Source organism: Diadema antillarum, unplaced genomic scaffold (genome assembly GCF_040938485.1).
Source record: "Diadema antillarum isolate AM-2024a unplaced genomic scaffold, OU_Dant_1.0 seq00000169_RagTag, whole genome shotgun sequence".
NCBI classification, from domain to species: domain Eukaryota; kingdom Metazoa; phylum Echinodermata; class Echinoidea; order Diadematoida; family Diadematidae; genus Diadema; species Diadema antillarum.
This window is the reverse complement of record NW_027271238.1, coordinates 313,410-341,058: the sequence shown is the minus strand read 5'-3', so window position 1 is coordinate 341,058 and position 27,649 is coordinate 313,410. Positions and strand designations below refer to the sequence as shown.

The window sequence follows — 27,649 nt, the reverse complement described above, 5'->3', positions numbered from 1 at the left end:
CAATTCCTAGCACAAATCATTCCTGTTATTAACCAGAAAGGTTACCAGTCTTGCCAAACATAGTAGCAACTAATGCATGCACAGTGCATTCTAAGTATTGGAAGGCACTTGGATACAGGTGGGTAGGACAGCTCGTTACTTTGGTCTACAGATCAGAGGAACAATATCACACAATTTTACACTCAGTATTAAAACTGGCCTACTTTCACTACTTCCAAAGAATATCCTGCTCAGTATTTGATCATGTCCAGTGCAGAAAAATTTATGGACTGTTCTATCAGGTGTACGGAGTAATTTGAAATTCATTAACTCTTTGCATGCCTTTTAACCCTAAAAAGACTGGGCTATTTTGGTAGCTCGAAAGACTGGGGGGGGGGGGCCTAAAGGGCCCCCCCTTAAGATTTCGGCCGTGGATCGCGCGATCGCCGCGAAAATTTGCACAATGGTAGTGTGCGATGTAATCTACAAGATAGTATATTCAAATTTTCCAAAATAGTCTTCTTTTACTTTATTTTGATTAATTATGCTAATTTATGCGAGAAATCAGACTCTTTGATCTAAATCAGTAAATAAAGCTCCAAAAGTGCTCATTTTTGGTCTAATTATTCTTTGTGGCATTCTTAGCAAATGCACTTGAAAAAAAATTCGGTATCAAAATTAATTTCTTATTTATTTTATTGTTTCATGAATTTCTTATGTATTTCTTTGTTTTTTTGACCTTTTGTTTTTGTTGTTTTTTTAAACAAAATTTGTGGCAGACACTTTTTCAAGCATAATACTCCTAAAACAAATTGATTTTAGCCATTGAGAGTAAAAATAAGCATATTTATATGAACCATGTGAAAAAACTCAATTTGCATTGACTTTGTACACAAAATCACATTTTTGAGCCATTTTCGGCCTCACATGCATGTACAAAATGTTATGTAACTTCAGAATCGTACCCCCGGGCGTCACAAATTTGGTGTCAAAATGTGCGGGAAACTTGAAAGAAAAAAGTCATAGAGCATCGCGGCGAGAGCATTGCGTGTTGCAGAGTAATCGCGCGAAATGTCGAGGGGGGGGGGGGCCTTTTAGGCCCCCCCCAGTCTTTTTAGGGTTAAGGATCTTCTTCTGTTTTTCAACCTGCACCCAATCCAATTTGTATTCATCAATCATTGCTAGTTAGAAAATGGCGGGACAAGATTTCTAGTTGCTGTGATAATTAGATCTTTTTATTCTCAGTGTGTGCATATGACGCTCTTTAGACAAGACAATATTTAGAGATAGTTATGCATTCTTTATACCTGGAAGAACTTCCTGGGCACCACAGCACCTGGTGATGTTCGATTCCAACGGGCTTTACATACAGTAAGTCTCCTCTGATCGCAGCTGGTAATAATGAATCCTGCTTGTCGACCCACTCATACATTATCTCCAGCGACAGGTTAACAAATGCTCTGGCTGATTTACAGACACTTAACCCACAGAAGACTAGTCCCATGTATAATCAGGCATGTGTCTATGGGAAACGTATGTTGTTGCAAAATCAGTTCATATTCAGTGGGTTAATCACTCACAACCACGTCAGCCATTTTAGCTGTGTAATACAAATGATGTGTGTTTTGCCACTCTTGGCTTCCCATTACCGCCATGTAATGAGCACTTTTTTCCCCATGGACTAATGTATTGACTTATGGAGTATCTTCGGCCTTGCAACAAAGTAAAGAAATAGATGGCATGACTAAAACGACAAATATTGATGATTTAGGGCATGCTAGCAAAGCTACAGTATGCACAGAATCATGTGTGTACAGTATTCATATTATTTTTTGTTTTACTAAATATAACATGAATGTATTTCATGACGATTGTGGCAGCCTCAAGCAGCTTATGATTTGTGCAACTGACAAAAAGCATTTTGATGAAATTCTGACAGAGGGCTAAAAAAAAATTATTCATACTATACAATCATTATCAATGATGTTTACAATATTGGAGCATATTATGATTTGACAGGATATGGGGAGGGGGCCTTAGACTAAGATAAGCAGTATCACATTCAATGCCACCCCATGATAGTTTCACACTATTTGCATATCTCATTATATTTTCTCTTACATGACCTCGAACGATGGTTCTTCAGTGAATTTCTACCAGCAGAACAGCCGTGCTTCACAAATCATATGTTCACCCTCAACACTTCTGCCCATCTCTCGTGTTCACGCTGTGTTCATTTTCCACCTTCCACTTTACCTTGTTTGGCCCATGTTACCTCGGGTCTTTTCAATTTCCTTTTTGCATTGTATTTCCCTACCTGCTGGATGACGTTTCTGCCCCACCCTTCCACCTCCTCCTTCTCCGCCTCCTCCCCCCCCCCCCCTCCTCCTTCTCCCCCCTCATTATTATTTCCTACACTTTCTGCGACATGTGCACCATCTAAATGTATGAGCCCAGAGGAAGCGAAGGAGTATTTTTTCGTATTCTTGACGAGTATCCTCTCCATTTCATTCCAGTCATGTTCTCAAGACACAATTTTCTTCCTTGTGTGCAAGTGTATACATGTTACATTTAAATATTTTTCTGAAGGGAGGTGAGTGACCCCATTTACTGTTGCACTTGCCTTACAGATTGCAATTGGATACAAATTGGATAGTTCATGGTTGTTTTTGTTTGCTTTCTCCGCATTACATCACAACTTTAAAACAAAACAAAACACAGAACCAGAACCTGACCTTTCAAAAGCACTACTGCTAATTTTTTTATGAACTTCCATCTATAAGGGGGTTAAAAGAGTCTTTAAATAAATGCCTTGCCAATTCTAATTTCAAATTTATCAAGCTCTGGAAATGAGATAAAATATAAATCTGCCTTTGTGAAATGGTCCCACAGACATTTTCACACAGCACCTACATTCAAAGCACTGACATCCACAGAAGAGATTGTTCTGAGAAGAAGTACTTTACACGAGAGTCATCATTTTCGGCAAGGTCTCCTGTTAACAGAGTAAAAATAACAATGCTGCTTGCTTCGGTTATCAAATACAATTGTCAGGCCAGAAACATTCATGGCATGAAACTTACGTGAACTGGATCCATCAGCCTTTTTCGCAGCATGAAACTTTCGTCAATTACTGCCCATGCAGAAATTACGAGCAAACTGCATGTACTGGATTGTACACAGAAATACTGTCATGAATCATGGCTTCTTGCAAAATTTGTGAAAGTTTCATGCACTTCAAAATTTTTGGTTTTACAGTATAACACTCAAAATCATGCTTGTAATGATCAAGCAAACACAAAAGAAAAAATAATACACCCTAAAACTAATGGAATAAGTGGCTTCAACCCTTCAAAAAATATAACAATATCAGCACATTCCCTTCAAATTACATTTTAGTTATCAACAGCATACTGGGTCCATCAGTAGAAAGGCTAATGAATTTTGATATTTGACAATCATGGAAATTAATCTTGTATTGCTCTCACTTCACTAATCAAAATGTAATTTGCAATATGTACCTCTTGGCCTCATGATAGATGAAATATCCTGCAATTTTGCTTATTAAAATGTGCTTGCTTTGAAAGAAGGCTTCAACAGTGACACATTTCTGGTCAGAAAATTCTATCTAGATTTGAATATACAGGTATTCCATTTGCACTGTGGATACAGCTATATCTTGTCTACTCATTTGTTTTTTGTTATTTTTTTTTTAATGTGTGATATTTCACTGAGGTTGGATTTACATCACTAATGTGTGATATCCCTAACATATTGGCACATCTCCAGGGAAATTCTCATTATCTCTTTTTTTTAAATCAAAACGGAAAGCCCTCGAAAGAAAGTAGACAAATATCTGACAGCAGTTTTCACAACAACAAGCCCTTGAAAATGTCAATTCAGAAAATCTCTGTGACATTCACACTGGGCTGGCTCAACTCCAAAATTACTTGTCAGTGACTGACTTTGATGATAGTGGATCTACAAAGGATTTTATATGCTGGGATTGTGTGAATGCTCATGTAGTTCAAAAACTTTGGCTTGAAACCTCAAAGTTACAGCCGTAAGTGCATGCTCTTCACCACAAGATTTCATGATCACTGTAAAAGTGGAAATTTTCGCGCATTTTGCACAACCAGACACTAGCGCAAAAATAAAAGCTCGCAAATACTTTTGCTTGCTTTATGTTGCAGTAGCGCATGTCTTGACTCTGCGGAATCAAAAACATGCTAAACCAATCTTACCCGGCCGAGCGTGAAAAATTACACACACAAAAATATCCACTTTCACAGTAGTTTGATTAGTACTAGGTGTTTCAAAAAACATTTCCCACTTTTGATCATTAATAGCTCAAAAATTATTCATCCGATAAAACTGTCATTGATATAAATGATAGCTGAATTGTGTACAATTTGGTTGGAGGTAATTTGAATGTGAAAGCGTAAATCAGTTTCATTAAATCTAAGATTGATTTTGAAGTAAGGTTTCAGATTTTGGTCAATTTTTAACCCTCTGTACAAAAATTGAACCTTGCACAGGAACCAATGATGTGTATGTGAGTGTGTGCTGACAATGGCCCTGAACAATGGACATGCCTGAACCACCTGTTGACTAGGCATCAGTCTCGTGCTCCCAGGCACATGAATGCTTAATCAATAATTCATGTGGATTGCCCTGGGCACTGCTAGTCTGGATTCATGCACAGTAAAGGGTAAACTGCATGCACATGGAAAAAAGAAGCACACGTTTCCATGTTCTTGCAAACACCACATTCCATTCCAGCCGGCAATATTTTCAATTTTTGCTTCACATATCACTGAATTTGGGATATAAATAAGCATAAATGATCTAAAGTTCCTCATTTTAATACAACTGTCTACTAATTAAATAGTCTGACAAATTTTTCGCTTTTTGATAAAAAGAAATCATTTTTGGTAAAGAGTTCAGCAGCATTTATCATTGGGGCGATATGTTTCACAGTGGATTTATTTAAGGCTCCATTTACACAAGTGTATACTCTAATTGATTTTCTTTGCTTCCTGTCACCATGTTTACGATAGAACAGAAGGTATTCATTGTAATTTCGTTTGTCAGAAGTAGGGAGAGCACTGTCGAGACCCAACGACAGTATCGGCAGGCGTTTGACCTTACACAGATATTGCCAGAGGCTGAATAAAGACTAGTTGTAATAGTGGAATTTCTCATGAATAAATAATGAAGCATTCAAACCCTAACCATTGTTTAGGACCATTGTCAGGGTGTTAACCACACACTCCCATACACACCAATTGACCCCTGTGCAAAGTGAAATTTTGTACAGAGGGTTGAAAATAGAGCAAAATCTGGAACCTAACTGTAAAATTAATCATGGATTTCATGAAATCGATTTATGTTTTCATATTCAAACCACCTTCAATCAAATTGTACACTATTCAGCTATTACTCATATCAATGACAGTGTTATCTGATATATTGTTTATGAATTATTAAGAATCAAAAGTGGGAAATGTTTTTTGAAACACCTAGTATTGAGAAGTCATGGGTAGTTTGATAACAGGGATCCCCCCCCCCACAACATCATAACTTTAGTGCCAAGTGTGAACACAGCCATCAAGGAGCTCTTTGTCAAGCCCCATGTGTGTAAATACTTTTTTAACTCTCTGCAGAAGAACATTTTGGCCATTTACCACTCACACCAAAATACTGTGATCCTTCAAGATTCAAGCAGTTTCACTTTCAGTCTTTCCAATGCGAACACAAATCTTCCAATAACCAAAGAACATATACACACAAATTTTTTGTAGCCTTGTGTGTGTGAATTTGCACAATGTCACAGAGTTTCTTCATGTGGGACATATCAACACTTGTGATGACATCTCAAATCGGAGATGGATAAGCAGTCAGTACATGATCAATCTACAGTGAGCTTTCGAAGTATCACAAATATTTTCAAGAAGTGAACAGAGGACTAAGACCTTGTCAAATTTAATTTTTGAGGTGTTTGCACTCGAGAATGGCCCTATATGAACTACTGTATGTTAAACTCTGCATTGAAAATTTGAGCCAAAACTTTGACACGTCTACCAACATCAAATGCAATCTTGGACGGATTCAGCAGAAAGGGCCATTCTCACTCGCGTAACCTGAAAACTAAGTTTACCCAAACCTAGCTACCCAAACCACACTCACCTAAAATATTTTGGTGTTGAAAGGCACTATGCAAAAGAGGTTACACATCCATCCTGAAAAAAAAAAAAAATCCTTTACCTATGTCTGAAAGTTTATATTTAGAAGTAAGTGTTAACAGTCCTCGCATCGACTTTTCCATTCAGCGGTTTGCATGAATTCTCTCCCTCTTCATTTCCGAACTAACCTACAGGCATCATCACTCACAAAGTAAACCGCTCATTAGCATATTGATGGGAATTTTGCTCTCCGTGAAAACCACAGTGGTGGCCTAGTTTTGAATGCACTCCAGGGGTAACTCTTTTGTTGTTGTTGGGTTTTTTTTGTCTACCTAAACTGAAACATCAGTTGATAATAGCCGTTGTTGTCAGCCTTGCTTTTCAGTATTATTCATTTTGTACAGTACATGCTGTACATAGCACAAAACCAAAACAAACAAAAAACCTTAGATAAGTGTGAAATGTAACAATAATCACATTTTCAAAGTCATATGAAAAGGTACAAAAGGTAAAAATAAAATCATCTAAAGAACATAGAAAAGGTGTACCTCTGCGATTACTATTGGAATCCTAGCCCCAATGACGATCAGAAGTTGGTTTATTTGTTCAATGTATATTATTTCCAGGCTATGTCACAATCAAATTAAAAACAATAGTGTAGCGTAACAGACACGCTTCATGCATTAGCCTTGACTTTGTTTATGATTTTGTTTGATAATAGCCATCTTGGTCATGTGACTCTGATGTAATTTTTTTATAACATTAACAAAAAGGGACCAGCAAATGCTCTTTTGTAGATTTTACATGATGAATATGGCTTCTTTGCCTTTAAGAATTTGAACCAAATGTAGAAATGTGTGCAGGTTAAAGTTTCCACTCTAAATGATGCAGGGTGAAGTATAAGCTTTTCTTTTCATTTTTTTTTTTTGCAATCCTCACAAAAAGAGGAATAATGTACATTTGAGCATACAAAACATGGTGATTAAATATTGGTGCAATGGTGATATTGTTTTTCACGCTGTTATCACACACACATGTAGCTATAATGCACTAAAATGTCTGCATCCCTGAATATTCCATCTTAAAGGTTCTGTGATTCTGATATTTTATCTAGAGCAAATTGACAATTTTGCTGTCTTTTTGACAGAAAATGTAAATTGAGTGCTATGCCAAGTGGCCCGCCAATGAGAGGTCTGACATTAATGATGTCATAATCATGTGACCAAGATGACCCTCTATGACAAAATGGTCTCATTTGACTGTCAGCGTGTCAGCCATTCTCAAGAAAGGGATTTTTTCTTAACAACCCTCTTGACGCAGAACGAGGGCATTCATTTGCAATTCCCTGAATTTTACTTACAGGAGCAACGACTCACTGGATGAATGGATTTCCAGTTATTGCCATATTATGCTCCACTGTGACAAGTTATTGTATCTTTGGCAAACAGGCCCAGTATCTTTACTATAGAAAGACTGAAATCCTCATTTATGAATAAAAGAGGCAAAGAGTCTTGACTATAGGTTAGTGAGAGTCTAGAAATGATTATTCAATGAGCTTTTATTGCCTGCATATATACATGTATCATGATGTCAAGAATTCTAAAACTGCCAAAGCAACTTTAGAAGGAGTGAAACATACGGGATGATCACATTCTTGTGAAATCAGGGAGGTTCTACAGAGCATTCAGGAACATGCTACTTGTGTGTTACATGAAGTCGGAAGGAATGATTCCAAATCAGGATAATTTTGACATTATCTTGTCAGGATATATAGTGAAAAGTACATCTGCAGGAAGAATCCTACAGAATCTGGGAGAATTGGATTATTTAAAGCATAGCATTTTATAATATGTAGCAAGTATACAGACTGAGCATGTACGCATCCAAGTCTCTGACATTACCATCATCAGGAATTGAATTCGTTTTCATATCTTGATGCGTATTTGAGAAGACAAAATTGCTTTCTGCTTGTCACAAATGGGTTGCGAATAAACAGAGTGATATGGAACCAATGCGTGCACTTAATCCACATGAGGCTCCTCAATGCATGTATGCAAGTCGATGTAAACGCTTCTTCGCTGCCGATTTCATGCACGCTGCCGGCTTACCACAATTCCTGGAATTATGTCTACGACGATGCACTGCTGTCTCTGACTGAAATGTCACACGAGGATTTGGATGTGAAACCGTCTTGTTTTCTGCAAAACTGCTTGAAAGGCACACTAAATGGCTAATAATGCAGTCTGTTTTGATTGCTGCCTACATACAGCTTCCTGGAGCAGTATAGGGCAGTGGTAGTCGGTGGTATTATCAACCTTTTCCCTGTAAGATACTGAAATCTTCATAGACTTTGAAGGCACCCCACAAGTTTCCTGTACACAAAGGGGCGAAACTTTGGAAACTGAAAGATGAAAATGTTTTAGTGTAACATAGAAAACAGGCTTGTTCATCCTAGCTAGCAATCATTATTTACACAATTGTAATAATCAAAAACAATTCCCACAACTCCAGGGGGGTGTTTCATCAACGTTTGTCAGCGCTGACAATTTCAGCAAAATCCTTGGTTTTGATCGGCTGAGATGCTCTGGTCACTGACTGTTACTATGGTGATTCAAGTTGTCAGCACTGGTAAACGTTGATGAAACACCCCCTAGGACTTTTCGTGGTATTAAACAGATTCAAGCAAAATCCCAATTATCAAGCCCTCTCTAGGGAGAAAAGAAAAAGATATAATAAATACAAATCAATAAGACAGCTCTCGAAAGAGACTAAACTCCAAGCAGGTGAAACAACAGCAACAACAGCTATTTGGTAAAGGCTGACAACATTCCATGACCTTAACCAGGACAGCCTACTTTATCCTAACCAACCGACATACATACGTGTACTTCCATTGTACACTGTCATGACAACCACAAAGGAGTATTAAACTAGGTCCACGGAGTATCTCTTTATCCTTCTTCATGAATCTCGTGCAACCACCTGCCAATCGCTACAAAAACTGAGAGAACCAAACAATATCTATTTCCTGCCCTATATAAAAATGTCCAGTTCAGTGTATTCTGTGCCCCGGGGTAGTTCTGTCTTCATCTGTCCATGGACTAACTTTCATTGAGTTTCATCTGTACAGAGTGGGAATGACAGGAAGTTCTCAATCTTCATGGATCTCAGTTTCAGCATTTTGTTCAGAAGTCCTTCTTTTCCCGTTTGCTTTCCCAAACACTAAAAAAAAAAAAAAAAAAAAAAAAATACACACACACAATCAATCTGAAACAAATCTTGTACAATCAGGAGGAAAGTTTCAAATGGAATCACAGTCTCATTTCCTTTGATTCATTAGCCACGGTCACACTGGCAAAAAATTGTGAAGTTTAAGATGCAAAGTCTATGTAATCTTTGGTCATCCATCCACACTGTAAGCCAAACTTCTCAATATTTAAGTTCTTGAAGTTTGGGTCACTAGTGCATGTGCATAAGAAAGAAGATAGAGTTCACCTTTTGACCGTGAATGATCGTGACATAACAATGCACACAGGTACATCCCACAGAGGCACTGCCCGAAAACCATCGATCGATGGCGCAAACAGGTCATGGACTGGTCATGTGACAAACTGTGTGAAGTTTCAGGGGTGAGCGTTCAAATATCAGGTCCCTAGTTTAAGTGGGAACTTTTGCAAGAAGTTTGTAGTCACACTGGCAAAATTTTGAGTGAAACTGTGTCACTGGTGTCACTGTGACAAATATTATTTTTTTAGTGAGAGCATGCTCAACTTTAATAATTCTACAAATTTCTCAATTTCTGTTTGGTTTTCATGAAATCTCCACAGTTTCCATGATATGAAATTCCTTCATTGACTGCTAAATTTCACAATGAACTAGGAGCAGATTTTTACTCTGTTATCATTATAACAACCATGAAATTGGTGATGTACAACAAAAACCCCATTTCAGGTCATGACATATTTGTGTGTGTGTGTGTGTGTGTGTGTGTGTGTGTGTGTGTGTGTGTGTGTGTGTGTGTGTGTGTGTGTGTGTGAGGGACTTTGATAACTAGTGCTTTGATCAAAATGGGGTCTAAAGCAGACATAGGCATGCTTACCTGGTTTCTTAGGAATGATCAAATGCAAAAATCAATATTGGGGCATTTTCCACCAAAACAGCTACAGGCAATTTATGGACCAGTAAATACATTCACAGATTTGAAAATGCTGGTAGCTTTTTCCTTCTTTTTGTTTTCTTACTCATTGGTTTTGTATCTTTGTTGCTCTTATTCATTTGGTTTTGTGTCTTTGTTTCTCTCACTCATTTGATTTTGTGTCTTTGTTTCTCAAGCAGAGGTAAGGACTCCCCTTTAGCGCTAAACATCATGACTTATTGAGAGAGGCCCATAGAATCAGCTCTGACTAAATATCATCAGCCTACCAATCATGAGAGCATGATGCATTCAAATACAGCCTGTATAGTCCCATCTAGTTGTAGCACTTCCCAAAGAATCTCATGCATTTTGAGCCAAAGACACTGGTTAGGGGCCTATACCCTGCTTGTAGACAGTGAAAGCTATTTGCTCAAACCAGGGAGAACTTCTAAACACAGCAATGAGTCTTGTTTTTCCCTGAAAGCATTAGTATGATAAGCATTTTCAGAGTAAATTTGGTTAGAAGTACTTTTGAAATAGAGTGTATTATTCAAAACGACCACACGCTGATTCCTATACCCCCTTATACACTTCGTGTACGGGGGTATGTGGGGGGTATAGAAATAACCTACATTTTTAACTCCTGAAATGTGTAAATTTTTCACCCATACAGCCAGTTTGTGTAATCAAAAAAAAAAAAAAAAAAAGACAGTTGGTGCAATTAACAAAGTTGATTTTGGTTAAACTGCATTCAAATCAAGATTCCCAGCTCTTCTTTTTTATTGTTTTTCCTTTTATTTTGGTCTAAACTAATTCTCATCAGATACTTTACCATATTTTTCCCCCTTCCACAGAAAAGTAGCACATGAACAAACAAGCATAATTTACTCAAAGCAGATCTGATAATGTGCATTTCGTCTTTGTTCTTTCTTGTCTCTGCAGCGATTTAGCTCTCCCTTGCTTACAAGGAGAAGGTGACTCGCGCTCTGACGAGGAGGGGAGAGTTTTACGACTTGCCATTAACGCATTAAGGTCGCTCCTCGCAGAATCCTCTGCTGTCCCATTTTATCGGCGCAGGGAAGCATCAACGCGGTCCTAAAACAAATCCCGCAAATGCTAGTTCAACACAGCACTGGAGAAGAGCAACATACCACTGCTACGAACACCAGCAAGGTCACATGACTACCCGGTAATAAGGCGAAGAACGTGCAAGGTTTCTTTCTATTCATGGGAAGGATGTCTCTGCTGTAAGTGAATGAAGCACTTGCTTGGCGTTGCTTGAAAGCCAAAAGAAATTCATCCTAATCTCAAAAGGTTGATCAGACAGGGACATCATATGGTAGTTGGTAAATCACACTTCAAATTCAAAGTTAATTTCATTCAAAGCTTAAAGCACATCTAATGGACAGTTAAGATTTTATAAATACAATTGTACATATACGTAAACCAAGTTTACCTTTTTATCACATGGAAAATATTACAGGGTTATCTTCCTGTTTTTTTTTTGTTTTTTTTTTGTTTTGTTTTTTGGTGGGGGGGATGGGAGAGGGGTTGCTACAGACTAGGGTATGGACCATGTCACAGCAAACCAAAATGTAAGAAACTTAAATACTGTAAAAGTACATATTTTCATGCGATTAATTTTTCGCACTTGGCCGGGTGAGAAGAGTTTCGCATGTTTTTAATTCCGCAGAATCAAGACACCAAGTATAGGAACATACGACAAGCAAAAATATTCGTGTGCTTTCATTTTCGTGCTGGTTTCTGGTTGCACGAAATGCACGAAAATTTCAACACCGCGAAAATTTCCACTTTTACAGTAAAACTTTATTTTCAAGGGAGACAGAATGGTACCAATTACTCAAGAAAGAACACAAGCCATTGGAGGTAAAAAGCTTTGAAACTATACACTACAATTTAATCATTTAGTCATTTAGCCATTTTCCAGCTTCATCCACTCTAATTCACAAAGTTTCTACCGGGCAAGTTGCAGACAAGCTTACATGTAGTTTATTTTGAAAATTACTTTAATGACCATGTCCTTTCTCTGTATGTGCAATGACCCAAAGAAAAGCCGAGAAACTCCCTAATTTTCGAAACACCAACTTTAAATCAATGGAACATGGGACACAGACGGGATGAAAGCCTAACTTTCGTATTTAAGTTTACCAATTTCAATATGCATTCCAGTTTGTGACAACACAGGAATTCTGAAGTTACATCATAATTATATAACATGGAATGGTGAGTGTTGAAATATAATTGGTGAAAAATGTGGCAAGAAATTGCAAAATGTGCTCATTTGCGACAGCTATTTGATACTTGAAACAAGCAAAAGATACGTGCGTACCTATACTATACTCAAATCTTGCCCACAGTCCCAAAAGTATTTGTTAAAATGTTACCTGTTCAATGCTTCTTTCATTTTTTTTCTTTTGATCTAAAGGAGGTAAGTTACAACATTACATGCTCAAAATTATCAAAAAGGTATCACCTGTTCAATGCTTCTTCCTTATTTTTTTCTTTTTCTTTTGCTATAAAGGAGGAAAGTTACAACATTACATGCTCAAAATTACCGGTATCTAAAAAGATGTTGCCTGTTCAATGCTTCTTTCATTTTTGTTCTTTTCTTTTTCTTTTGCTCAATAAAGGAGGCAAGTTACAACATTACATGTTCTGCTTGTGACAGAATATGAGCATAGTGAATAAGATGGAGATTTAGGCTGATAACTACATCATGTATGAACAGGGATCATAATGAGATATGCTCTCTTTACTCACTGTCTGTCTGCTCTCTTCTTTGTATCATTCGTTTGTCTTTGTTTGTCTTTGTTTGTATCATTCGTTCCCTCTCTCTCCATCTCAGATACAGCACGTTCTCCCCCACTCTCCTTCCCTCGCCTCTCAAAGTTTCTTGGAGAGTAGCAGGAGGCAATGACTGCTGAATTCCCTTGCTTACGTCACCGGAGGTATGTACGCGAGAATCATACCATTTCTATCTCAACCCCTCCCCCTTCCCCCCCCCCCCCCAAAAAAAAAAAAAGGGAAAAATCTTCATAAACATTCCCCTTACTTTAGCCAGGCTATGTTTAGATCCAAGACTTTCAATTCAAGAGGATTTTTTTTTTCTTTGTCTTCCGTTTTCCCCAGTTAATCAGTTTTTGTCCGTTTCCCCAAGAGAGGAAGTCAAAGACGACATAGAATAGAGGGAAAGTGAAAATGGGGGTGGAGGAGGTTGGAGGGCAAAAGCTATTTCTATTCTTTAAGAATTACTTGCAGTTTCAAGTGAGGTCTTAACGTACACAGCACAAAGTTCAACAGTGTTATCGTACATATGAATTCACTTCAAGTCAGTCCGATCATGTGTTTCTTCTCCTATGCAGCGATACCACACGACTACAGTAATCCCTGCATTTGTGGCTATAAACACCCTCTCTGAATAGGAAAAAAAGGCAAATTAATTTTTGAAATGCATATAAATTTAGGAAAAAAAATTACTTCACTTTCACATCTATTGAATAAAATAATCTTCCTTTTGTTTACCTGATCTTGATATACTTGGCAGACTTTCAGAGTATCACAATACAACAGTGAGAGATTTTTTCTTTTGTTCAAACCAGACTCAACAGACTTTTGAGACTTGACGTAAACATTCCTGATTAGAACAACTTTTGATTTCAATATGTCGGATAAAAGCACACGGAGCTAGAAGGCAAGCACAACTTTATAGACGAGCGCAATTTTAGAACAAGCAATACCAGTCTCCATAACTATCTAAACTAAAAAAAGAAGAAGAGTATTAGCTAAAATGAAGGTTGTGTGTACGGAAGTTCTTTGTTTGATAATCAAGTCAATCACACACTGGAGAATCTGCCATGCACACAAACCCTTTTTTCGCTTTTGCCAGCAACATCTCGTGTGCTGGAGAGGCAGAGGCAGGTGATACCCACGGCTGTTTTGAAACCGACGTCCCGAATCGATACAGCCCACACTCTCAGCCCCATGGGCTATATTGTATAATGTTCTCCCGCTCTCCTATCGACGAGCAGAGAAAGCCGAGAGTAAGTTATCTCTAACCCCCAAACACTTAACCTGGATTCCCGGGGCTGACAATATTGCTTGGAATTCATCAGTCCGCAGAATCGACATCCCTTGGTCTACATTATAATGATAAGAAAGGATGCCCGATGGGTTTTAATTTTTGTGAAGATAAAGAGCCCCTTATTCAATTACAAAGCGTACACAGTATAAAGACTGAACCATGATTGCGGTCTACTCTTAATCATGTTTTTGCCAAAAGTATCTATGTGCTAAATGCCATTTCTTATGTAATTTTTTTTTCTCTTTGTTGCACAACAGAAACTGAAGTTTCAAAATAAAGGTAGCTACTGTAATGAGGGATTGGTATACATAAGAAATGCAACAGAACATACTGTCCTTGGTTGAGCATTAACTTTAAAAAAATTCAAAATAGATAGGTACACTAAAAAAATGCCACTTCACTACATGCAGTATACATCTGCAAATAGAATACAAAATAGCTCTCAAGAATAAGACTTGAGTCAAGAATAGTCACCAAACGTGGACTTGACAACTTCTTGTCACTGCCGTTCAAATGAGAATTAAGGAGCTCATTCCCTCATTCACATTTTCTCTTTTTAAGAAGAAAAGTCCTGAAAATGAAGCAATATTTCAAAAAAATTAAATGATGTTAGCATACGTATCATGCCGGAAGCCATACAAATGATGCTCAAGGACAATACAATTGTTGACCATGGCTATTAAACCGAGTGCTGTTTGTTATTCCAAAGGTTCGCTATTCCGAGGGTCGTTATTCTGAAGGGTCGTTAATCCGAAACACGCAAATTCCCTATACCTACAGGTTCGTTAATCCGAAAATGAAAAAGGGTTCGTTAATCCAAAAATTTGTGGCGTTATTCCGAAGGTTCGTTATTCCAAAGATTGGATAATGTGCAAATGAAATTCGGAACAATGAACCTTCGGAATAACGAATCTTAGGAATGAAGAGCCTTCGGAATAACGAATCTTCTGAATAACGAGCTGTAACCTAATAACCTACAAAATACTGTAGATCATACAGTACACACAGTATACAGGTAATAACATACACACGTCTGTGACTAAGAAGGAAGAGCTGCATAGTGTGTAATCCATCCCTATAGCTGTGAATGTGAATGACACACTAACCATTCGCTGGTACACTCCCCATAGAGAAAATGATATCAAAATAATCTTAATAAGGTATGCAAGGGTCTGTTGTTAAATAGGCTCTATCATTTCACATTTTTGTGGCTTAAAGGACAAGTCCACCTTCATATACATAAGGATTGAGAGAATGCAGCAATATTAGTTGAACACATCAGTGAAAGTTTGAGGAAAATTGGACAATCCGTTCAAAAGTTATGAATATTTTAAGTATCTGCGCAGTCACTGCTGGAAGAGAAGACTACTACAGTGTATGATGTCACATGTGTACAACTATATATGGAAAATAAAAAGAGAATTTCACAAAACTTTACTTTTTGAATAAAGTGCACGTTTCTTCGACTTGCTACTGACGTACATGTATGTTAAGGGTAATATCATTCCCCCTGCCTTCTGAAAGAGAGAAGTCGAGTGTTCTTGTATTATGCGAGAAAAATGGAAATATGTTGAATTTTCTTTATTCTTTCTTCATATCGTTGTACTCATGTGACATCACAAGCTATAGTAGTCTTTTCCTCCAGCCATGACTGAGCAGAAACTTCAAAAATTCATAACTTTTTAACGGATTGTCCGATTTTGCTCAAACTCTCATTGATGTGTTCTATTAATATTGCTGCATTCACTCAACCCACATGTCTATGAAGGTGAACTTGTCCTTTAATATTTCCTCAATTGTGTCTTTGGCCTCACATTAAACATAAATTAACATTGTATTGTTCTGCTGCTCTGCACTTACCCATGGTGTAAAACGAGGACACACACACGAACTTTACATTTAAACAGTCTGCTTTTGCATGCTTTTGCATGTTCATGTTTGTAGGTCCTCGATTAGCATTATTGTAATACATCCAATTGTAAGTCCTCGGTTGGATGGTAATATACGAATGAGTCCTCGGTTGACAAGAGTCCTACTGACACACAGGTCCTCGGTTATGTGGTAAAATTCTTACGGGTAAAACGGGTCCTCGGTTTCCACCGTAGATGCGTATCATGTGTGTGTGTGTGTGTGTGTGTGCGTGCGTGTGTGTGTGTGTGTGTGTGCATGCATACATGTACAAACTACATTGTATATTTATGTGATTGTATGTGCATGTGAGTACTGTGCACACTCGATAATCAAGAACTGCTTCAGTGGGAATGATACTTCTCGGTTGTAGGTGTAATGAAATTCAATGCAACAATATTAATTACGGCAGTATCACCACGAAGGTGACCCTCCCTGGTATCACTTACCAATTGATAATTGGCATCATAACCGGCTTTCAATCTAAATCGGGACAGATTTCGGCTGAAACACTTCCAAGTTTCACTGGCCGTCATAAAAGTCTACAATGGATATTTCAATCTAGGGAAAGTAATTACAGGTATTTTTCCCTTTACCAGAAGTGTTACTTTTCTCACTAACTATAGATTCTGTGGAGGACGCTGTCTACAAATCTATCATTAGGCAACAGAATGACCACACTGCATTGAATAGAGTTAAAAACACACTTCTTGGCTGTTGTCCACTAGAGTACACAATTTGATGTAAAAATTGTATACCATAGTTGCAAAGAATATACACAGCCTTGGATGCTTCACAAACCTCCATGACCTAAAGGGGAAAGTGGCCTAGCAGTCATACTCTGGTATATTTTTAATGACGCATGCAATATAGTAATATTCAAAATAAATTGAATGTAGGGGAGACTATACAATAAGCAAACATACATAATTTCATTAAAAGCACACAACCCCAAATGCTGAATCAAGATGGTTTCTTGCAAGGTGTACACTTATACTTAAAGAGAGAAGAATTACTAAACAGAGACCCCTAAGATGGTATACTAAATGTGACAAATTTCAGGAATCATAGTAGTCAATGTAAACAAACAAAACATGTTCCCTATTAGTATTAAGAAGAAAGACAAAATCTGTGCAGATAAACTAGCAGGCATGTCATTTCCAGGGATCTGCAGAGCGAATTCAACACACACAACTACATTCTCCAGGCAATCCATACTGTATAATCAATCTACTGCTCTCTGGTTCAAACACACATACACACATACACACGTATATAAACACTGGTGGTCGTAAGGCAGGCGACACTCACACGTCAGAATTGGGAGGCTCCAAAAAGCAATCAGGGCAGAACTCATTTGTTACATCACTTTACATACCATGCACATAAATAATAGAAAAATGACGCCCAGACCCCAGGAGGCCCATTCTGTATACGTGTCAGAACATGAAGAGATATTACACACTAATCAACGAAGTTTCTCGGAGCCTCATACAGAATCAGGGGGGGTTGGGCAGCTTCGCTGGCTGATTAATTTTACATCACTAAAATTGAAAAGAGTGAAAATTGAGAGAGCGATCGCCTGACAATACAACATGCACACATGTGGTTCCACTTCACGACGTACAACACATTGAACACAAATTGCAATATTAATTAATGACAATTTTCGACTAAATGATCCCCAGTCCGATATCGTAGTGATATGCGTGGAAATCAGTTACTTTCTATTTTTCATTCTAAAACAAGATAAATCACTACATCATGCAGTACTGTTTTATTAGGATTACTTTGTTTTGGATATCTCAGCCATTTCAAAACAAATTTTCCTCAAATAACTTTGAATTCCTCTTAGAATTATATGCTCTTCCATATTTCATAAGAAGTTTCTCATTTGTAAAAAAAAAAAATCATCATAAAAAAAAACTGGAACCTAGAAGCCCCATCTAAAATGAAACTTTACTCTCCCTTGACAGGGACATACATTGTATCAATCATATTTCTGTTGGTTCTTGGAAATATGTAAAACCTATCAGAATGACACGAAAAGAAGGTGATGACATCATCTTATCTCATTTGCATTTTTAATTCTGTAAAACAAAAAACAAAAATTCTTCAAATTCATGAAATTCTTCCATCAAGACGGAAGAATTTCATGAATTTGAATAACTAAGCAGTACCCGCTGCATGCTATAAGGATTAGAACCAACACTTGCTGTCGGGCGAAAGCTCGGTGGTCTAGTGGAGATGACGCCTGTCCGGTGATCAGGAGGTCGTAGGTTCGAATCCTGCTTGAGTTTGTGCACCCTTGATTTTTTATCATGGCTACTACTAAAACACTGATCAATTCAGTGCTTATCTACGTCGATGTAGGGCAATTTGTCAATCAGTTGCAAAAATTTTTCTCATGCACGAAACTTTCGTGAATTTCGCGAGCCAAGATTCCCATACTACAGTTAATATGCACACAAAAATTTTTGTCTACATTGAATGCCAGTACAATGCCGTAAACTATCATGGTTGACCATGATTGGCCAGGCCACTAAAAAAGCCAATAGCTCAAATTCACAAGAGTTTCGTGCCAATGATTGTTTCTGGTTTTACAGTAAAATGTAAGTCTTCTATCACCACCTTATTAGTTGAAATGTAATGTTATTAGTTGAAATGTGAAACTTTTTTTGGTGTCAAAACTTTCCTAGTTGTGTGGTTTTAGTGAACTCCTACCAACAGCTGCATTCACATTTACTGAAGTTAGCAGTCATCACATCTTCTATATCATGTCTTCCTCAATTATTTGTGTTTATTTCGATGCATGTAAAATAGGCATATTGCTTTTCCTTTCTTCATGCTATGTTTTGTACACCAACACTCTTCGTTGAAAATGAAAATAAATGCAATCAAATCAAATTACTGTATACGTTGTTATTTTCGCGTACAGATATTTTCGCGAATGACGAGGTCATAGACATTTTCGCAAGATGTTTTTTTCGCGATTCGACCCGACGCTTACCTTAATGCACTATTAACAAAGCAAATGGAGGCATTTTCGCGTGTTGTTAAATTCGCGATCCAACTATGATTCGCGAAATTCGCGAAAATTAAACCCTCGCGAAAATAACAGCTTACACAGTAAATGCATCTCAATGAAAAAAAAAAATCAGACTTATCTGCTAGCATTCACATACATGGCAAAAAAGAAAAGAAAAAAGATAATAATATAATAATAAGTTGGCTGATGACTGCACATCATGCCTTAACAATGACCAGTGGCAGAGTGTGATCCCAGGCATCTGAATTTGTGGACCTAATGTAGAAAGTTGCATTGTGGGATTTTTTTTTTTCATGTGCCCTTCAAACAGGCTGCAAAAGCAAATTAACAGGAGTTTCAACAACAACAGCAAAACATTCATGATGGGTATCATGAGAGTCAAAGATATTTCTAGTGGTTTTCATACTGCAGCCAACCCCCCCCCCCCCCCAAAAAAAAAAAGATTTTAGAAAAAGCTTTCAATTTTGAGTGTGTATCTCTTTGTTGCTTTTGTTGAATTTAAAGGCACATGGTCCCGGTGGTTTAGTCAAATGCGTACACGGGCACACGGCGCAAGTTTCCTATATAGAGACCTATGCTATCGACTCCTCTTTAGCGCCTATGCTGTGACCCACTTCCCCGAGTCCGAAGAAGTTCGATCCACTGTAGTCAATGGTCCGATCACAGTTCGGCTCGTGATTCGGCTGAGAGGAATGACAGCTTCAGCAAACTTCTTTTATGAAGTCATAATAAGAAGCACATATGCACACACCCTGACATTACTACAGACTGCGTGATGCGCAGAGAAGACAACTAAGGCAACGTTACTAAGCAACACCTATGCACTTTACTCTTGATGACAGCTCAACTTCGCTAATCTTAGTATCAATGCTAATGGTGATCGGCAGTATCATCAACAGCGCCCTCTACACTACTGGGACTATGCGCCTTTAAGAGACAACTTGAGTATGGCGAGGCATTTAACTATAAGCAGAAGCTTGATAGGCTTGCACTTCCAAATTAGTTTATCAAACCTTGTTCATTCACATCTCATGTTTTGACGACAGGGATATTAGAGGCTGGTAATTATCTGAGATATTGGACCTCGGCACAACAATAAAAAAAAATAATAACAATAATAAAAGACACATCAGCCACGAGAAAAAGAGACAGAGGAAAGCATTTCCAGAGAGAGTGAAAAAAGACGAAGAATGAGGAAGGAGACAAAAAAAAAATTAGCAACAGCAGAGCATGGAAAAAAGAAAAGGACTGAAGAAAGCAGAAAAAAAAGGAAACAAACAAAAAAAAAAGGAATGCAGAAAAAGGGCAAAGAACAATAGGAACAAGAAAGAAAAAGAAAGAGAAAATCAGAAAAAATAGAGCAGAAAAAAGAGGAAAAATGGTGAGCAAGAAAAAACAAAAATAGAAGAAACTAAAAGTAAATTAAAGCTAAAAGTTGCAACCTTTGCAAAAGAAACAAAAAAAAGAAAGGTTCTAATTTCATATGACAGATAACTAACTGTATTCATGGTTCCTCTGCGGAAACAAATTCCTTGAATGATCAACCAAACTGTTCACTGGGGATGAATAATAATGGAGCTTTCAATCTCAGATCTACCACCCACGATCTTCATCGTGCCAGATTGCGGTATAAATATTTCACAGCAAGTACATAAATCATTCAAACTGGAGTTTTAACCAGTACAGACCTTTCATCTCCAAACCCAAACTCCAAATTTCAAGAACATGTTGTGTCATCTTTGGAGTATGAAACAGGTAGGTCCTATAGGACATACCGCTGTATAATGTCAAATGACTATTATACCCCTTTCAGGTAATCGTGGATGCGGATAATAGGAGCAATAAGTCGTAAAATTTTGATTACATGAACGGAGAGGAGTAAAAAAGTGCGCATTATTTTGATGCTGCTATTATGCGCATTATTGCAGCAAGAAGAGTTGATCGAGAATACATGAACGCGTTTTACGACTTATGCGCACTAACATTCCACAGTTCGGTCAAAGGGCACTCGATTTCCCGCCGCACAACCGCTGATTGCTGAGCTTGAGCGAGAGCTGTGCATACACGTGAGTATAATCACCGGAAACATTGCGTCATTATAGAGGCGTGCCCAGTAACCATGACAAATACTCCCGTCTTTCGCACCGTTATATGAACGGGCGCTCGTAAAAGTAGTGCGCACTTCATGGGATATATGAACGCGATTTTGATTACTTCATCCGCATTATTTGGATGCGGATAATTGAACCGCGATTACCTGAAAGGGGTATTAGTTGCATATATGTACTGAGCTCTTTGTGCCTTCTTTTGACATCCAAGAAAATTTCATTGCAGATCATAATAACATGGTCTTTACAGGGTGTTAACATTCAGCTTAAAAGACTAATGCCATGTGTGGCTGCGGGGATGAAGAGTGTTTGCCATGCAAATTTCTTTTTTATTCGGCTGCAATACGTCTGTCATACTCTGACCCCGTTCCTTCCTGCCTAAATTGGTCTTAAAACAGTCGGGTAGAGGTTTCATTTCCATCACATAATTGACCTGTCTGAAATTTTTACCTCACTGGTGAGAAATCTGACGCTATGAGCTACTTCATATCCATTTCTATTTAAATCTAATTAGTAGCAACCCCCATTCCTATAAAAAAAGAAAAGAAAAAAAAAAGAAGCTATTACTTTGACTGAATTCAACAAAATCTGAAGTCCAGTCTCGGATCTTCATTTTAGTTTTTGTATTTGTTTCTTTCCTGATGACACACAATTGCATGCTGGGAATTGCATATTTCCTGAGCCAGGATGGATCCGTGTATAATGTGGGGTATAATGTGGTTGCTTACAAACCAGGACATGCTCCACCATGAAGGTTAGGTTTCATATTGGTCACCCTCACGTAATTCCACCAGTAATAAAACTAATTTTCAAATAACACTCACACTTAAACCTCGAATATGGATCCCTGTCTGTATTATTAATGCGGTAGTTTGCCAACCAGGACATTCTCTACCACAAAGGTTGGGTTTTATATTGGTCACCCGCCTTGAGTCATTCCACAATTTAAAAAATGATTTTTTTTTTTTTTCAAATTACATGTACAATCATGCTTTGATTAACTCTAAACGTAAACAAACAAATCAATTATTTGACCAGAAGTCTCAGCATAGTGGCAGATGAGATAGTGAGCCACTCCCATTTATTGGGCAGCACCTGAATTAAGGACTTCCAGTGATTGTATTTACGGCTGAGCAGTTGACCACTTAATCGGGTACTCTGGTTAATTGGATAAAGTCTGCACTCACTGATCCTGGATGCAATTAAGTATAGAGCACTGGACACAATAATATTAAATGGAAACAAAAGACTTGTCTGAAACATGGCACTGTATACAACAACAACAACAACAAAACCCTCTTTATGTAGACAAAAAGCATGTCATACACAAAGACTAAACAATAATTACAATCCAGCTCCATTATTTAGTATAACATATTGTATAGTAGAGGAGGATGCTGTTTTCTGACATTGAACACTGTGGCATTTCTGACATCCATTATGATAATCCACTGAAACCATACACATTTTGTCCTTGAGCATACAACTGTGTATATGCGTGCATAGATCGCTATTTATGTACAAATGTACATGTACCAAACAGGGATGACTGCTATGATTTGCTTGTCGACAAGTCTTATTGCAAAGATATCAATACTGATTGGAAAAGTTGTCCTTGAACATCAGCAACACATCCTTGAAAACCACCACCACAGATATGCCATGACAGAGACTCATCTATATTGCCATCACCACATGGTCTGTCAATATCCATTCTGACATGTCAACAAGATGGAATAGGCAACAGTATACTAATTGCAGAGTGCCAACGCAAATCAACAAGGACACATACAAACTGTGACAGTGTGTGAGGGCGATGAAATGCTTGCATGGACAAAAGAGGCCACAAATGATTGTGATTCACAACTGAGACTTGTACCCCTTTCAGTAACTCATGCATTTTTGGCCAGCTCCTGGCCCGAGCTAAATTGGCCCGCGCCAAGCAGTAAAAATTGCGTTCAGTAACTACAGCGAAGCAGCACTACTTTTACGATGACCCATTCACGAACCTGGCCACGTAAGGGATAACTCATACCATGGTAACTGAACGTGCGCTCTGGCGGAGGCACGGCCAGGAAATTGTGACCTTTCACCGTGCAAGGACTTTTGGCCCGCACCTGGCCCTGCTATCGTTCATAAACTCTTCGATCGGCACCAGGCCCATGCCTGGCCCGTGCCTGGTGCTAGGCTGCTGCAGCACCAAAATAGTCCGTGCCTGGCGTGGGCCACTTTGCCCGAGCCAGGAGGGTTACATGAAAGGGGTGTTAGTGCACTTATGACATCGTAACAGCACAGCTCGACACTAACTTTTTCTTTTGGTGGTCCAACACTGATATTTGGTGACCCCATCAGGTCACCAACACTATATCTTTCCTTAATAAGTGGTGGCCTGGCATCTATTTGTCAAGACCTTAACAGATATTTGTTATCATTTTCTCTTGACTGAAAAACTCTGGGTGCAGGCTATGCTTTCTTCTTCTGGAAGAGAGCAAAAACATAGTATACGAGATTATTTCTACACAATATTGTCATCATAAAAATATGACCAATGACAAACGAAGCGGTCAAGATTGACCAGGGCAAAACCTGGCACAGTTTTCGCCAATATGCGCCGCAGTAGCTTGGCTTGCAGCACGTTGTACAATTCCTATGCAATATGCGCGTTCTCTGCGATCTTCAGCTGAACGCCTTCATATGGCTTGCGAACGCTGCGTAAGCGCCAATTCCCATTGTGAAAGCATGGGAAAATAGCAGGCGCACATGCACGGTGACTGACTGCAAACAGGGATCGCAACTCTGGTGGTGTTGTTGATGTCTTTCTTGTGTTTTTCCGATTTTTTCGATGGTAACATCCACTTCCAGAAAAAATGGCGGCCCACAGCGGCTCGCAAAAGTTTTATCTTATGTGAGGATATGTTTTCAAGATCAACGAACATCGGGAAAATAACAAAATATCCAGTTTCTTAGACCCTTGTTTCCTAAGTGTGATGTTAAGAAGTACCGAAAATAAAATTTTGGATGTGATGTTGTCATTTAGGTGAGAAAATTTCACTTTTGTTGGAGATTGTGCCCATATTATCGGTTGTTTTTTGTAGATTGGTAGTGTCCTAGTATATGTGTGGTATGCATGTATGGAGTATGTTGCCGTGTTTAGTGGTACTTGTATATTACGGAATATGTTGTACCTGCCGTGAATGTGCTCACGGTCGCATACTGCCAAAATTACCTCCAATTTTCGGCCAGCCTCAAAAATTCAGACGCTTATCACTTATCACAAGCCAGCAAATCATATTGTCACAACACACATATATCACATTGTTTCACATACTGGCACACTCGTTCACCACAGGAAAGTGCCCGAGTCACCTCCAAAAATCCATCTAAAATTCCAAATTTTGCTGTCAAAAACGCAGAATCGCCGCAACTTTTCCAAAGCGCGCGCGAATTAGGTCCCGTGTAAAGAATCGGGGTTGCCAAAAAAGCACTAAAAATTGAAAAATTACGCCGTTCTGTTGCGAGATTTTTTGCTTATCGCAAGCTCAGATAATGGTATCCTCAAAAACACAAAAGAAAAACAAAATCTCCGCACATGCTGATGCAGTGAATAACTGTACAGGGGCTGAATGCAAGTGCAGAGTCCCCAAAATTTGGACACGAACAAGCGCCGCAACATCCCCGATGCAACCTTGCGCCAACAAGGTATAGCGCGCGCTCATTTTTCAGAGGCCTTGTATGCGTATTGACATTGCGCGCGTGTCCCAATTTTGGAGAGGCTGTCCGAATTTTGGGGAATTGACAAAGTGATAATATTTGGGGATTCTGTGAAATTTTATGATGTATCTAACAAAATCAACATTGGAAAAAAGCAGGTTGATATATCTAACATAAATTATAATAGATATGCGCGCGTGTCCCAATTTTGGAGAGGCTGTCCGAATTTTGGGGAATTGACAAAGTGATAATATTTGGGGATTCTGTGAAATTTTATGATGTATTTAACAAAATCAATATTGGAAAAAAGCAGGTTGATATATTTAACATAAATTATAATAGATATAATTTTGCAGAGTATTATTTGAGTTGAACAAATGTTGCAAAAAAGTTTAAGTGTCCAAATATTGGGGGTTTTACTCTATATGAAATTGTATTTAGGTTGGCTAAACATTGGTAGAAGTTCCTGGTTGCAATAACTTATATATTATCTGAATTATGCATTTCAATTTCGTGAGAGCCAAGATTTTCAAAATCAGAATGCACGTAAAAGTTTTTGTCTACACTGAATGCTAGTGGCAATATGCGAAAAGTAAATGTCTCAAAAAAGGCTGTCAGCTCCAGTTCACAAAAATTTCATGCCACGAAAATATCTTGCTTTACAGTATAACAATCTTTGAAACCTTCGTGAGCTTCCCCAGCTCAATGACAAAATATCCGAGTGAGTGACTACACGTGCGTGACTGAGTGACAGTATCCGAGTAGACTACCTAGATAGAATTCTACTTGACCGAAAGATCGGTCTGTACTGTATCTGGTCGTCGGGAATATGTTCCGCGGAGACTGCGTCTGGCTTCATGGATCCAGCGATAACGTCAAAAAAATAAAAGACTCCTCCAGGACAGACGGATCTTTCTGTCTAGAGTTCTACTACATAGCTTCACTCGACTAAAAAGCAAACAAACAACCATACATCATCACTGGAATCACAGGCAGAATGAGCTGAGGTAGCCGAGACAAAAATTACTCAATCAAGCACAAAGAGACAGACTTGTAAACACATCTACGTAAACAGTTCTGATAGTGATACTCTTTATCACTCACACGTCTCACAGGTAAACCTACGGCCTACACTGCAGCTAGCTGTACTTCATAGACATACATCATTCTCAAGATCTCATCCACACACTTCGATTACTTTATACGTGTGTGTGTAATATGTGTGTGTACTGAGCCAAGGGCAAGGTACCTGTACTTGTGCGGACTTGCTGCATCGCTGCGAAGTCGATTTCGTACGATGACAACGCAGGTTCGATGTCCCCTAATGATACGGTCTCGTCTCTTCCATACGCTGCCTCGAGTCCAACGACGACGGCGGGATCGTATGCCCGCCACCGACCATGGTCGGAAAACCATTCCCACACGACTACATGGCCGGTGTCCATGTTGTTTACGTTCTTGTCACCTTCGTTTTGTTGCACCTCATTCATTGCCACAGATTTCGCCGATCCATCGCTTTCCCTTGCGGTGTTGCGGCGAGGGGATAGGACGGGATCACTGCTGCTTCGGAAGCAAGCCGTAGTCATTGCTTGCTCGGCGCTCGTACGTACGTGCAATGAAACGAAGTCGACTGCCAGTACAAGTCTCGACTAGATACTCGCATTTCAAAACAAGGCAATCGGGACAGCGAAATGAATTGCGCAATACTAACGGTGGTGGCACTCTTCCGTGTTCAACAACAATGCTGCTTGAGCAGCTGCAGGTTGTGAGCTACGAGTATTATGGGTAGGGCCTATATGTGTCTGGATTTTAGCAGGGAGGACCTCCCTGATTTTAGCAAGATCAGTGAACCCAGACGTCTTGTTTCAGCTTCTTACATATTTTTCAGTTGTCGATGATCACAGAACATACGTTTTGTCTCAAGGAAGCCAGAACAACGTATGAACTTAGTGTATTCATATTCTGAGACTGTACGATTGCTATTACATGACTATATTTCAATTCCACTTCCAAATCCAAATAATACAGTCATGTACAATTTGTACATTGTATTGAAAAATTAAGCATCCAGTGATACTCGATCTATAGTAGTTGTATGTTACGATTGTTTGGTCGTATTGTTCATACGATTAGTTAACCTTGCTTGCCAATTTGTATATCACTGTATATATGTTTAGTAGGTATAGACTATTTTATATACATCATTGTAATATATCACAAACATGTATTCTTTGTCATTGTAATGACCGTATCTTGTATTTATGTGTTGTACTCTCATACCCCGGAATGGGGTCGGAAGAGTCAATAAAATCTCTCAATAAAATCTCTATTGATGCGGCGGTATGAGTGTAAAACAATTTGATGGTGAAGTTTGAGGAAAAACTGACAATGAATCCTTACAGAAGCAATTAATCTTCACAGTTTCCGTGTCATCGCACCATCGCTGGATGAGATGATTACAGCTTGGACCTC

General features: G+C 38.5%; 1 protein-coding gene and 1 non-coding gene across 2 annotated transcripts in view; one reads left to right on the top strand and one right to left on the bottom strand.

Moving 5' to 3' along the window:
* Positions 1-26,763, bottom strand: part of LOC139728175 (E3 ubiquitin-protein ligase DTX4-like) — a 70,297-nt gene extending 43,534 nt beyond the window's left edge. Inside the window, exon 1 of the mRNA XM_071639138.1 lies at positions 26,427-26,763. Within this exon, the coding sequence (XP_071495239.1) occupies positions 26,427-26,763 (337 nt within the window). The remainder of the gene's footprint in view (positions 1-26,426) is intronic.
* Positions 18,537-18,609, top strand: Trnat-ggu (transfer RNA threonine (anticodon GGU)). Its single transcript has one exon. It is a non-coding gene; the product is annotated as a tRNA-Thr (tRNA).
* Positions 26,764-27,649: the final 886 nt, after the last annotated feature.